The sequence below is a fragment of the Cavia porcellus genome, unplaced genomic scaffold, assembly GCF_034190915.1.
Source record: "Cavia porcellus strain 051 isolate PalLab524CR breed Dunkin Hartley unplaced genomic scaffold, mCavPor4.1 scaffold_8, whole genome shotgun sequence".
Lineage (NCBI taxonomy): Eukaryota > Metazoa > Chordata > Mammalia > Rodentia > Caviidae > Cavia > Cavia porcellus.
The window spans coordinates 29,116,753-29,130,517 of NW_026947491.1; the positions used below are offsets into that span (position 1 = coordinate 29,116,753).

General features: G+C 35.9%; 1 protein-coding gene across 3 annotated transcripts in view; it reads right to left on the minus strand.

Annotated features, from left to right (window-relative positions):
* Positions 1 to 550: 550 nt before the first annotated feature.
* The window catches only part of Syt10 (synaptotagmin 10), a 57,440-nt gene continuing 44,225 nt past the window's right edge, over positions 551 to 13,765 (minus strand). Inside the window, exons 5-8 of one of the 3 annotated variants that reach the window (XM_013149313.3) lie at positions 11,984 to 12,155; positions 9,247 to 9,376; positions 6,220 to 6,300; positions 551 to 5,948 (exon numbers count right to left, since the gene is read on the minus strand). In XM_013149313.3, coding sequence (XP_013004767.2) covers positions 5,877 to 5,948; positions 6,220 to 6,300; positions 9,247 to 9,376; positions 11,984 to 12,155 — 455 coding nt within the window. In that variant the 3' untranslated portion in view covers positions 551 to 5,876. Of the gene's footprint in view, positions 5,949 to 6,219; positions 6,301 to 6,323; positions 6,651 to 9,246; positions 9,377 to 11,983; positions 12,156 to 13,765 lie in introns of those variants that run through there. The other 2 variants (XM_003466761.5, XM_063254536.1) reach the window with 2 other exon arrangements.

Below are 13,765 nucleotides of genomic sequence, written 5' to 3' on the forward strand. Positions count from 1 at the left end.
CATCTCTACACAATAGTGCATTCTTCACTGAATCCCAGGACAAAAATAGCTTTCTAGGTCACTGGGTCTTTATATCTCGAGTTCCCTATCTTGTGAACCTTATCTTTATTTTTGACAGTACTGAGGAATCCAACCTAAAACATGTGGTCATGTGCTCTACTGCTGAGTTACAGCCCTAGTCCTATGCAACTTTGACTAAATAAATTCATTATGTTTTTCTCTTGTTAACTAGTCTTTTGTTACAGAGTATGAGCCATAAGCTCATGATGGGGCAGAGATTGTGCAAATTAAAGTACAGCTTTAAACAGCATTTGGTCCTCAAGCTATGACTGCACTACTGAGTGCCAAAAATGATGTCTACTAAAGAAAAACTTAACCACACAGAAGTATCAAAATTAAACCTAGTAGGGGCTGGGGATTTAGCTCAGTGGCATAAGTGCCTGCCTTGCAAGCAGGCAGTTGTGAGTTCGATTCCTGGTACAGATAAAAACAAAAAAGACAAAAAAAAAAATTAAACCTAGTAAGGCATTTTCTCCAAAGACAGATAAAAGTTATTTATAATCACTTTATTTCTTTTTCAAAATACATATGAAACAGTAAAATTATATTTCAAGTGCTTTTCCATTTTCTTTTACAAAAGTAATCATAAACTATACTTCATAACAGCTTTGAGGTTTCATTGTTACATAATTCATCTGAACCTGACAAATATGTTCACACATCCTAAAGAAGACATTGTAAAAATACTGCAGTGTGTAGTATCTTCTAAAGGTGGCCACAGAACATTTGTTCTAAGTGATACAATTATAGCTGTCAAGTTTCACAAATGGCTGGCTACCATGTACAAAAGCCAGAAACATGAATTCCAAAAGATTTTGAAATTTCTCTTCTATGGTATGGAAGTCAAAGATACTGATTTGAACAATGGCTGAGTACAAAATCACAAACTTCAGTTAAAAAGTCACTTTATGAACAAAGACTAAAGGGTACGAAGAAAGATCAAATACACTAGTTCCAAAATATTTGATGTCATGCATGAAATAAATTTTAGTAGTTCATGCCAGTACAGAATAACTGGCAAATATCTATCTGTGGGGGATTAGTAGTTATCACAGGTACGATAGGAAGCAGTTCCTTTCTGTTTTGACTTCATTATTCTTCCTTCTGAAAGGAAGATTTCACTTGCGTTCTGTAGTGTCTTTGTATTTGTAGAATAATCTAATCACATCTCCCAGTTGGAAGGGTCAGTAACAAGTTAATGTTAATGAAAAAACTTTGGTACTGGACTTTTGTTTATGAAAGAACTGATTTTGTATATTGGAGCTATTTTATTTGCTTCTTATTTATGTAATGATTGAACTTACGAAGCATGGATTGGAGAAATGGCTGTTTTTTTAAAATGGGAAGCTCAAAGGATATTTTTAAAAAAGCTTAGAAATTGTAATGAAACTCATGAGATGATTTATATAAACATAAACAGAAGAAACCATGCAATTTTAATAAAAAATAAATGTTTTATCAGTTTGTACATCATCTTAGAGATTATCGTTATTTTGGGGTCCGTAAACTTCAATCTTTAGTGAAATTATTAGGTAAGATTCCAGAGGGATTTGTTGGAGATGTGAGATTAAAATATTTCCATGTAAATATATCTATCAATAGTAAGCCCTTTCTAGTGTCTCAGAAGGGGCACAAATAGAATTAACACAACCAATTCTTCCTGACAAGAGTACATTTAAATCATCTGTATAAAGAAGCCCATTCTTTCTCTTAAATATCTTGGCTTACTTTTTCAATCATTGTTTCTAGTATTAAAAATGTTTGCATTCAATAAATCATTATGTCCATCCCAGGCTTTAATTTAGTACTTTCTTCTCCAAGTCTCTGCAGTATGTTTTCATACTACCAAATCAAACCTGGGTTTCCTATTTTCATGCTGAACACAGTAAAGATGAAAATTTTTTACTCTAATGAAAATATAATTGAACCAAATATCTAGTGCCAATGTTCAAATACATATCTTTTTTAAAAAATGTTAATGGCAGATACCAAGTAATTACCAACACGTTTTATTAAATTACCATTCACTTTAACAGAATACTTAGTAAATATAGAAGTCTTACAATGAAACAAATTCTTACCTAAAAGCATATCACTGAATAACATATTAGAAACAACATTTTGTTTAATTAACTTTGTTTCCCATGTACAATACAAATTCAGTTTCTTTTAAATAATAACTCCTTAAAGCAGGTTCAGATGAATCATATCCTGAGCCATGTCACTGAGTGTAACTACTAAATGTTGTGCTATGGAGTTTCTTGGAACAATGTAAGAGGATGTACTGTTCACTCTAAGTTAAAATACAAAGTACATTTTTGATTTTGCACATCAACATCTTTATTTTCATATGCTTTAACATCTTTGCTTAACTATTATTTTGTTTCTTTATATTACATTTCTGTTCTTTTGTATCATTGGATGGCAATACATTTTTAGCCTAAAAATTATAAAAGTTAAGAACAATTAAATTACTCTAGAACAACTGGAGTTGCTTTAAGATCCAACTGTGAAAGATACAGATTTTCACATTTTCTTTAGATTTATAGAGGCTGTCTTAAATTCTTGTTAACCCCTGTTTCCTTTTTTAACTGTCAGGCAATCAAATTACCTGGTTGTAATAACAACTAACATGGCAAAGAAAAAAATCAGATCACCCCATCTCATGAACATAGATGTTCTAAAATAACATCAAGTAGTCTTTTCAAAAAGATAAATAAATTGTCATGTGTTTACTATTAAGACTGTGTGTCCCTTTATTTGTAACTGTATTTGGTTATCTTTCTGATTCATTTGGAAATTTGCTTTATGTACGGCCAAGCTGAGACAGGAGTGGAAGTTTGACTTCTTTATTTTCCAAGAATAGTTAAATGAAAGCTTTATGATATTGACAGCTCTTTATTGAGTGAAAAATATAAAACTAGTATAAGGGAAACCTTCGAGGAGAATAAGTATAGCTGTAAAGGTCAATTACATATCACAACCAAAGAGGTTTAAAAATATCTGCTTTCATGTAAAACCTGAGTCAGTATTGATCAGCTGTGATTTCCCTGCAGTATCGAGAACAAGCCCTCTCCCCCCAAAAAAACCTGTCCCAGAAAGTATGTGGTCGTGAATTCACAATGCTAACTCCTGGCTCTATCCCAGTGATATTTGCCATTGGACTATGAATGTATTAATACTGTGAATTTTACATGTAAAGTACTGGGAATATGGCTGGCTGAACTAGGAAAATTGAAATTGTCAAGAAAAATACTATGAGTGAGAAAAAGAATGAACCATTCAGTTTTGTGTAAAGATTATATAATGGTAAGAATGACAAAAACAAAACTCAAAAATCAAATGAATGTCAGGGTTGTGAATCGACATGATCTCTTACATACACTTATCTCATTTAAGTCCCTGAATGAGTCCCTGAAATTAAGGTATTTATTACATACCTAAACTATGACTTCACAATGTGTCAGTACTGTCATTAAAATATGACGGCCCACATAAAATTAGTTGAAGATATTTCTAACATCAAGCCTTATTTTGAACACTGGAAAGATTTCATCTTTGATCACAAGCAGAAAGACAGTAATTTATGTGTGTATGGATGTGTAGAATGAGTATGCTGTGTCGGAAGCGGAAGAGCTACATTTTGGTCATGTCAGCTGCCATTTTTAGTGATCATGCTTGACTGGATCGATCTGAAAGGAAATGTCCCTCACATGGTACATGAGAGATGAGTTGTGAATTTCTTCCCTTTAATCTTTTTCACAGGATTAACAATTACTCTGACACTATGAGTCTATTCTAATCCCTAAGAAAAGTTTTCAAGTTTTAAAAAATTATTTTAAAAACTTACCTTAATCTGTATATATTCCTCCCATTAAGGTCATTTTTTTATCACAAACATTGGCTTTTTCTCCTTATGAAACAAAGCATATATTTTTTAAGGATGAACAAGAAGTTCTTAAAATATGTTTTGGAGTGTACATATATGTTATACTGACTTAGGAAATGAAGCTGCTAATTTAATTTAGGTTGTAGCTTTATCTATTAAAACATAATTGTCTCCAGAAAATTTCAGAGTATAAGTTTTGTCTTTGTTGGACACTTTTCCCCCTTTAAAATAGAGTTCAAAAATCTTCAGTCATTTCGTTCACGTTCTTTTCAGCTTGCAGTTTTTCCTTATTATTTTTAGTGAGAAACTGTTAACTATGAAGAATTTTTTTTCATTAAGATAGTACAAGCTTTTTTGAAAAATTTTACGTATAACTATGTTTGCCTTTCAAATTTTAATAAGCAAAATATTTACATTTTAATTAACAGTGATTACTTATGGAGGAATGCAAGAAAACAAACTTTCAAGGCTTCTAAGATTTCACTTATTAATAGGAATAGGGATATAGAAAAATAAAATTTTCACAATTGGCAATAAAATGTTCCCAGCCTGATGAATTTGTTCCCTTGCTTTTTCTAAAATTTTTATTTTGGAATAAGATTGAAATACGCACCATCCAGAGTGCACTTTTCCAAAGGAATTTTAGGGAAATACAGATACCTTTCAAGAGGACTGGAAAATGAGATATTAAAAAGTTGACCTGATTTAAAAGGAAGTGTGTACTGTAAAAACGTTTGCATAGTTTTTACATCAAGTGGCTGGGTCCTCCATCCTTATGAAGGAAAATGCCTTTCATCAAAGAACTGGAGGTCTAGACCTTTAAAACTTACTTTATTTTTATTAAATTTTGTGGAAACTATTTATGGTATATTTCTATAGTTCACTGGAAAATAAGTCACACTTTGCGTAGGAAAAATCCCTAATGTCAGTGCTAAGTTTCTGATTGGTTTTGAGTCACCTATCAGTACTGCATATTATCTAAGTGGCAAAGAACACAGACCATTCTGCGGTACCTTTGGTGTCTGTTACTATGATCTGTTGGAAATACAGGATCTATGTGGTAGTGTCATATCACAAAGTACATGTCACAAAACTTGAGTACCTTACAAACACATGAAAACTGAACTTATGTTTCTAGTCACTTAGGATTACCAAAACTACACATGAGATTAAGATTATCAGAGGTTTTAAAACATCAGTTAACAGTGCAACAGAGGTCTGAACTAATAAGACAGACAGTATAAAACAGTAGTAGGAAGGGTTCAGCCTCCATTTTTCAGCTTTTTTTTACTCAATATGACTCTTTAAATTGACTGACTTATCCGAATACTTTTAAAGAACAAAGTTGAGAGACAAAGTTTTGATTTTGGCTGACCCAAACCTCAATAAGAAAAGAATAAAGGAAAGTAAAACTATTATCAGATAAGTGGCATTAATATTAATGTACAAGGACTCAGCACTATGGATGGGAAGGTTAAAAAGTCCATTAAGATCTATACAAAACCATGTGCACAATTGAAAATGAACAAATTATAACAAAAACATAACCACACATATGCGATATACTACTTTATACAATAGCAGCATAAACTACGTTTAATTTTATATATGTATTGAATCTTTGTTTTTTTTTAAACTTCGTTTCTTCACTTATGCAAAGAATTACATTTTTAAACTCTCTTTGTGCTAATAGGCATATGACATGAAGGATAAAATGCCTTATGTAACTAAGGACTATTTGTATTCAAGTAAAAAGTATTAATGTGTTCAAAGTTTAAAAACAGACAAAAAGATAAATGAGAAAATAGCATGTCAACTTTGTTAATTTCTATGAATAGCTGAGGAAATTGAGCCTTCCCACCTTTCCCCCCTGATCTAAGGAACACATGGTCCTAGGTCCTTACTGCAGGGTCTTACACTGGAGGCATTATGGTGTGGAAGGTGGTTTTGGAGAAGAGCAAGATCCTTGACTATCAAAACTTGTCGCCCGGCCAGGTAACTGAAAGACAGTAATTTTTATAACATATTATCCAGTGCACAAAAATAAGACAGTGGTTTGGGCTGGGGATTTAGCTCAGCGGCATAAGCACCTGCCTTGCAAGCAGGCAGTCGTGAGTTCGACCCCTGGTACCAATAAAAACGAAAAAGACCAAAAAAAAAAAAAAAAAAAGACAGTGGATAATTGTGGCTCCCCTGTAACACGAATATTCTCCCACCATACACAAATCTAAAGAGTGGATGCATGGAACTCCCCAGCCTTGGGAACTTACCTGTTCAGGTTGGCTGAGAGGACACAAATGGTCAGAGGTGTACGTCGAGCATGGTACATGGATGGTACGCAGAACAGCACTCTACAGCAATTATGTGTGACAACAGAATAATTTCATACTTCATGACAGTTTTGATAACATAATGGCTTACTACAATGAAGACAACTGCTAGGCAAGAGCAACAAGGTTTTATACACACGACATTGCACTCTATCTGCCACAAAGCAGGAGATGATCCCCCACTCCCCAAATTGAGGATTGAACCTAGGTGCTGCGGAGCTATCCCCCCAGCAGTCTTTAACTTTTTATTTTTGAGACCGGATCTCACAAAGTTATTCAGGCTGGGATCAAACTTGTGATCTTCCCAATTCCACATTTCGAGGAGCTGGGATTATAGGTGCCGGGCCGCCATGCCTGGTTCACTAGGAGACCTTAAATGGAGGTAATGAATGAGATGAGAAGAGTGAGTTTGGGAAAGTGGGACCCATGAATGAGGAAGAATATCTTTTCATGATTCTTAAATTTTGGAGTTTTTTTTTTTTTTGGTACTGGGGATTAAACTTAAGACTTCGCATTTGCCAAGCAGGTACTTACGCTGCTGAGTTAAACCACCCAGCCTTAAGTGTTTTTAAAACATTTAATCAATAGAATAAACTTTCAGTTACCTAAGTATCCAGTAATCAGATCATCTAAATGACAATTTAGTGTGTCTCACTGTTAACCAAATCCTGAATGATTGTTCTTTTCTCAAATTTATCCCTTCTCAGGCATACTGATTTTTCCCATAATGAGAAATCCAGCTATTTCTTTGGTCTAATCCAGAAATTGCATTTGACCAGTGAAAGTGGGAGTAGGGATTGAGAGGAGAGGAGCTACTTGCTGCAGAAAGTACAGTCTCTCAGTCCCACTGGTTCTCTGACACTCGGCTTTCAGAAAGATACCTGGCATCTTTCTGGGATGCCCATAATGTAGCTTGATGATCTCCCTGAATGTTCCATTAGGACTGCAAAGTATTCATGTTGTTCTCTGACACAAACACATGTGCAATCCATAGCTCCCACTCATCAGATAAATGCCTAGCTGCTTATTAAGTAGTTATCAAAAGTTAGTATGCCTCAGGTTCTCTAGCACCTTTCCTTTCCCTACATCTGTTAAAATTCTTGCTCCCATGACATCATTGCTCCCTGCACCCTCCCAGGAAAGGACTGTGACTGCAGGGACCGAGACCTGTGCAATGGAGGGACAGGGCCCGAGCTCCATATGGGCTGCTGCCCGGCCAAGACTTAACTCTCCTGTCTCAATCTTCATGATTAATTTTCACTTTTCTAACATTAGAAAGAACAAAGAAAGAGGAGAACCAAGGAAAGGGTAGTAATTAAATGAGCAGCTGAGAATATTTTACACAATATCCACTGTTGACATGAAACAAACTTTTCAAGACTTACTGAGCTTTAGAAAATATGCCTGACTCTACTTATGAAACCCTCTAGGGAAACTTCCATGTGATTAAATTTCTCTCTCTATCTCTGTCTCTGTCTGTCTCCTCCCACCCCCACCTGCTTACATTAAATTATGAAGTCAGATAAAGACTTGCAGCATTTATGTATACTGAGGTATCAGTAATGACAGTTCACCTCTGTAGTCTGAACATTGAGTGCTCATCCAGTTGTTTCTACATTGTCTTTAGTAACACAGCCAACACCACATCTTTTGTGACCAAGCTGAAATTGGAACCTGGTCCCACTGGTCTTTAGTCAAAAGCAGTGCACAATCTCTCCTTTTCTTTAAGCCAGTGCCTGCTGCTAAAAGAAGAAGCAGTACCTTCCCTATGGACAGACGGCAAAAGTTGTCATTATTTACTGTGGTATCTTCTTGTTGGTGAAATACATAAAATCCTTCATCTGCTACATATCCCTTTGTGAACCTGCATTATCTCTCAGTTCCTCAGATCATATAAATTACTTACACTATGACTCTTCAGGAGGCTCCAGATATTGTCTTTGGGAAAGAAAACCACTTGACCTGGCAACATTCAATGTGTCCTGTAAACTGACAACTAAATTCATGACTAAAAATCCTGATAGAAAATTGGTACTGCTCCTTCCTCTGGCTAATCTTGCTAATAATTATAATAAGGGCTTAATGTGCGCTACTGCCTGTCATAAGCACTTATTATTCAAGCATTTATTCAGCTTTCCTTTCAATTTACTACTACTACATATCACAGCAGAAACGTAGAGAAATAGAGCAACTTTAGCTATTCCACAATAGTCATACAGCACAGCCGGGTCTTGAATTCAGATAATTGAGACCCTCCATGTGCCTAATGTCTGCTGGCTCTTTCTGACCAGAGTTAGAGCAGAAGAGGATATACGTGTCCCTGTATACAGAAGCACTGTTAGGTGATACTACCTCTTTCTAAGGATTCTTAAATGGAAGAGACTTTAGGTAAAGTGATTGTTTTTACAAAAGAAAATCACTAAAATTTTGTTTCCACTTAGCAGTAAACTTACTAGGTTGCTTCACTAGTCAATGATGTAAATTTCCAAGTCAAGAAAATGATATACTTATAGTGTTTATTGTTTATTGTGCAAAAATTCAGAAGCCCAAGTTAAGTGTGGTGACATATCTAGTAATTGTTGATATTCTGGACTTGGAGACAGGAGATTTGCAAGAATGAGACCAGCTGGTACAATTCAGTGAAAACTTGTGTCACAACAGAATTTTAAAAAGGCTAGAGAGGTCCCAGAGCTAAGCACCCGAGCAGGTTTAATCCCCAGTACCACACATATGGAAAAAGAGCAAGAAAGAAAAGAAATAAATTTGAAACCGATAATGTATAGTGGTTTTAAAAATTCATGATGCATACAAAACTTTGCTTAGTTGGTGTCAGACACTGTGAGATAAAAGCAGGAACAACTTTTTAGCAAGTAAGTGCATAAAATGTCAGGGAAAGGTTAGCAGGTAAGTGACACTGAAGCAGAAGAGGTGACACACAGGGTAGAAGTGAGGAGACTGAGAGCTCACCTCCAGCAAGGGGTGCCAGTGTGTTATGGGCTTCCGGTGGTAGGCTAGCATCTCATTCCAGTGGTCGCGCCCAAGGCCCTCGGCGTCTATCCCCGTCCTGCACACTCCTATGACCTCATTGTGTCCCACCCTAGGGTTTGTAGAATACCATGTTTTCATCTCCAGTATTTAACATAAAGCAAACCTCACTTTATCAACAGAATTTTGAACACATCATTAAAACACTAGCTTTTTTGATTGTGCAGATTACAGTACCCAATCACAGAATTTGTGGTTCCACTTTCTGCAGTTTTGGATAATTATTGTTGATCATGACTTTAAAATGTGAAGTGGAAAATTCCAGAAGTAGTTCATGAGTTTTAAATAACTTTTACTGTAACATGCTATTATTTTTCTGTTTTAGTATTAGTTGTTAATCTTGTACTGTGGTTAATTTATAAATTACATTTTATCATAGCTATGCTAGAAAAAAGTCACAGTAAGCATGGGCCTTGGTATTTGCCTCAGTTTCAGCTTCTGTGGAACACACCCCACTGCAGCTAGGAAGGGATGACTCCATACCACATCAGGTCAAATGAAAATGCTTAATAAAAACGACTATAGAATATCAACATTCAAAAGTGAGCTTAAGAAGCATATACAAACTGCTTCAGTTCTCTGTAACTTTAGCGCATTCCACAATCTTATAGTGTGAATGCAAAATAACCGTAAGTCCTACCTTTCATTCTCAGAAATGAGCCTGTTACATATATGTCAATCAAACTTTGCCCTTTTTACATGGCTTAATGTTTAGTAATAGTCTTTAGATTTCACACCAAGAGCACAGTTCCCATTTTCTTGAGGAAAAGAACATACAATTGTCTCTAAATGCTATGCCAGTGTATGTAACTGCTTGCACTACAGTTAACAGGGCAGGGTTATATTTCATCCCACACATTTTCTTTATCACAGAATAGTATTATCAGGACCACATTGATATTTTCTATTTATGTCCTGCTTTCACAGTAACAAATAAAAAACACTGGTAGTTAATAACGTGTGAGAGCTTATTATGTACCAAACAATGTCTAAGTAAATGTATTGACTGCTGTGGCCGTGAACATCAGGGTTGTTACTTCATTAGGTAAATCAGCTAAATGCTCTGCAACTGGAGTACATTGCACAATACTGAAGTCAGGCACTGACCTGACTTTACACATCTGAGGGAAGGCAGCACCAGGAGCTGAATCAGGGCAGCAGACGCAGGGATACGTGCATTATGCAGTAAGTTGCTTCTGATGAACAGAACGCAATTTAAAGGAACTGCTAGAGAGTTATTTGACAGACATCTCTAAAGAGACTTTTGACATGATTTTAGAACTTCTTTATTACTTTTTTTATCACTAAGGCAGATTTATACTTAGTATAATTTCCCTCAATATGAAATTTCTCCAACAAGTATATTTTAGGAGTAATTTTTTATCAGTCTATTTTATATCTTACTAGGATCCATTTACTCAAACTTGCTTGGGTGCCAAGTGCCTAGTTGTATCTACCTTCACATACTGTTATGAAAAGTCAGTAAGTGTAGCTGATAAAAGCAAAACAGGATTACTGATAAAAATATTTACATTTTTAGAGTTTGCCATATGAACTAATTTGAAACCATTACAAGATAGTTTTTCTAATGCTGATTTAAGCAGATCATGCAAACCCTTTATTTTCAGTCTTCTGCTAGCTGAGCCAGAGAATGGCCCCTTAGTTTCCTTGTGTCATAGTCATGGTTATGACCATGTCCTAAGAGAATAATCTAGAAACTCTTTATGTACTGTATATGCGCTGTACCAGTGGTACGTTTAATAGAAAAAACTGAGGCTCTGTTTATGTCCTAAGAATCTGGTAGGTAGAAGATACAGTATTCCTTTCCAAAAGATTTGTAAGTACAAAAAGCAAAATAATAAAAGAAGTGCACTGTATGGGCTGAGTAAGAGACAGGAACCTTCAGTGCGACTAAAGGCCATAAGCAGAGGAGGCTGAAAGTTGAGAGAAGTGCAGGGTGTTCTCTGGAGCTCAGCAGTGAAGCAGAGTAGGCTGAGCTCTGGAGTGGGGGGCAGAACTTGGAGCTGAGACACTGAGACTTTCCCAGTAGCACTGCGGGGCCTGCCGTGTATTCTATGTAAGGGGAAGTACTGGAAGCGTGTGAGCTGGAAATCATCATCAAAAGAATGTTTTAAGACTGACAAGAGCCATCAGAGCTGCCTCTCTGTGGCCACTCTTCCCCAGGAACCAGGACCCTATCACTGCTCTGCAATAAGCTGCCCTTTCACAAAAGGAAAAGGTGAACCCCAGAATGGAAGAAATGAATCCCAAAGAGATGCTGGGACAGCTCTCTTACATGGCAAGTTAAAGACTCAGCTTGGTAAGCAACATGACCCTCATGTCTCAGCCCCGCTGTGATAAGGAAGTGTGACTGCAGCCTGTTATTAACTGTAAAAAGACCTTAGAGTGCTGTTTCCCACAGAGCATTCCACAGCGCTTGGGGACCTAGTCTCACAGCTGCCCCAGGTGAACTGATTTCTTCTGGAAGAAAAAAGATAAAAGGAATCTCAAAGCTGTAACAACACAATGAACTATGAATACATATTTTTCCTGCTCCAATATAAATCAAAATGACTGGAGGGCAAATAATCTGAAAAGCCGAATCCAGCATGTGTGTTACTAAACGTGGCTGATCCTCTGCAGATAGAAAGCCCCTTACCTGTCGTAATCCATGACTGCGATGGAGAGGCTGACCTGGTCCACATTCTCAGGCGGAATATCAAAAATAATGGCCTCATTGTACACAGGGTTGAGAGTGTTCTTCTTTATAGTCGTTTTCCTTTTTTTTAGTCTTCTACCCTCACACATCAGAGACACTTTGACATAGGGATCTAGGAGGGGGAAATAACTTTGTTAAAAATGAAAATATTTGCACATAGCATAAATAAAACTACTAGTAAACACTTTAGGATTACTAGTTTTAAACTGAAATGACTTATTTGGGGGTGAAAGACTAGGACTTCTTATTTTAAAGGTGATTAATCCTGAATAAACTAAGCAAAGATTAGTTTGATCACACTTTTTAATGAAAGAGAGGTTACTACCTAATTTATGAAGAGTTAGTCCTGAGCTTGTATGACATCTTTTGGCTGTAGCTATTTTAGGAAGCATTTTGTGAGAAGTGATTTATAGGGGCTATAACCCTAAAAAAATAAGAAAACTTGCAATCAGCTTACTTTCACTTGGGATAATTTAAGATGAAAAACTTGTGAAAGATAGTATGTAGACAAGTATATATAATCTCAATGAGTAGAAATTTAAGAAGAATAACTAAATTATACTTGGGATTTTCTTCTATTGCTAGGTAAGGTACTAAAACTTGATGTATTTTCATCACATTAGATAAGGCATTTGGATTGCCTGAAACAGAGTTTAGACGGAAGAAATGGTCACTACAAAAAATTCAATAAATATCATGTGATACAAAAGGTAGTATTTGTTTTATAATGTTTAAAAAGAAGACTGTGACATCACATTATCTACATGTCATTTGCAAAGAAAAAACTTATAGCTGGCTATATTTTTCTGTGCCCAAGTTGTCAAAGATTTGTTAAACAAGTTCTTCCCCAACTCATTCGATTCCTACCTCCTTACCCTTACTATCTTCCATTTTAAGTAGAGAAAGAGTCACAATATTACAGAAGATTTTAAACAGTTCCTAAGCCTCGCTGTGGCCAAGGGAGCATGCTAGACAGTTAAAACAATCCATTCTTTCCCCATCTCTTCTCTTTTTTCTCCCCTCCATGTTGCTACACTCACACTGCCACACTGCCATCTTTCCTCTCTTTCCATAGTAATATATTTTTAATTCCTTGCTAAGTAATAGTAATATTAATTCATTAAGTTCGTGCTTTTTGAACTTAATAAAAATGTATTTCAAGAGCATTTTCACTGAGGAGTCAAAGATATCAGATACCTGGCAATAGTGTTTAAAAGGACAAGATAAAAGAGCAGTGATCATGTCTGCTTCCCAGTCATTTTTAATTGTTTAAATGGTTGGAACTGTGCTCTAAGGAGAGAGCCTGGTTGGTGCTATGGTTTTGTGGCCAAGTCTGCAGGCCTGTTAACAACAGGAATGACTCCTCTGCTTTTCTCATCACACCTCTGGCTGGGTTTTTTGGCTTCTGACAAGGATAATTTGCTTGCTTCTTAGTCGATTCACAAGCCTGTTGTGAGGATTAATGAGGTGGTACTCACAAGCACAGGCTCCTCCACTGAAAAGCTTCATATTAAAAAAAAAAGCAATCTTGCACTTAATTACAACTTTATGCTGTTTGCTTGTCTAAAATTTGATCTCTTTTGATCCAGAGGAGAAAGAGTAGAACAAAAACAATAATTTACAGAATACTCTGCCTACGTTCTCCAACACTTACCCAAAAATTTTCACCAAAATAAGTACTGAATTTACTGGGTGTTGTACTTTTATTAACACTCCATTTTA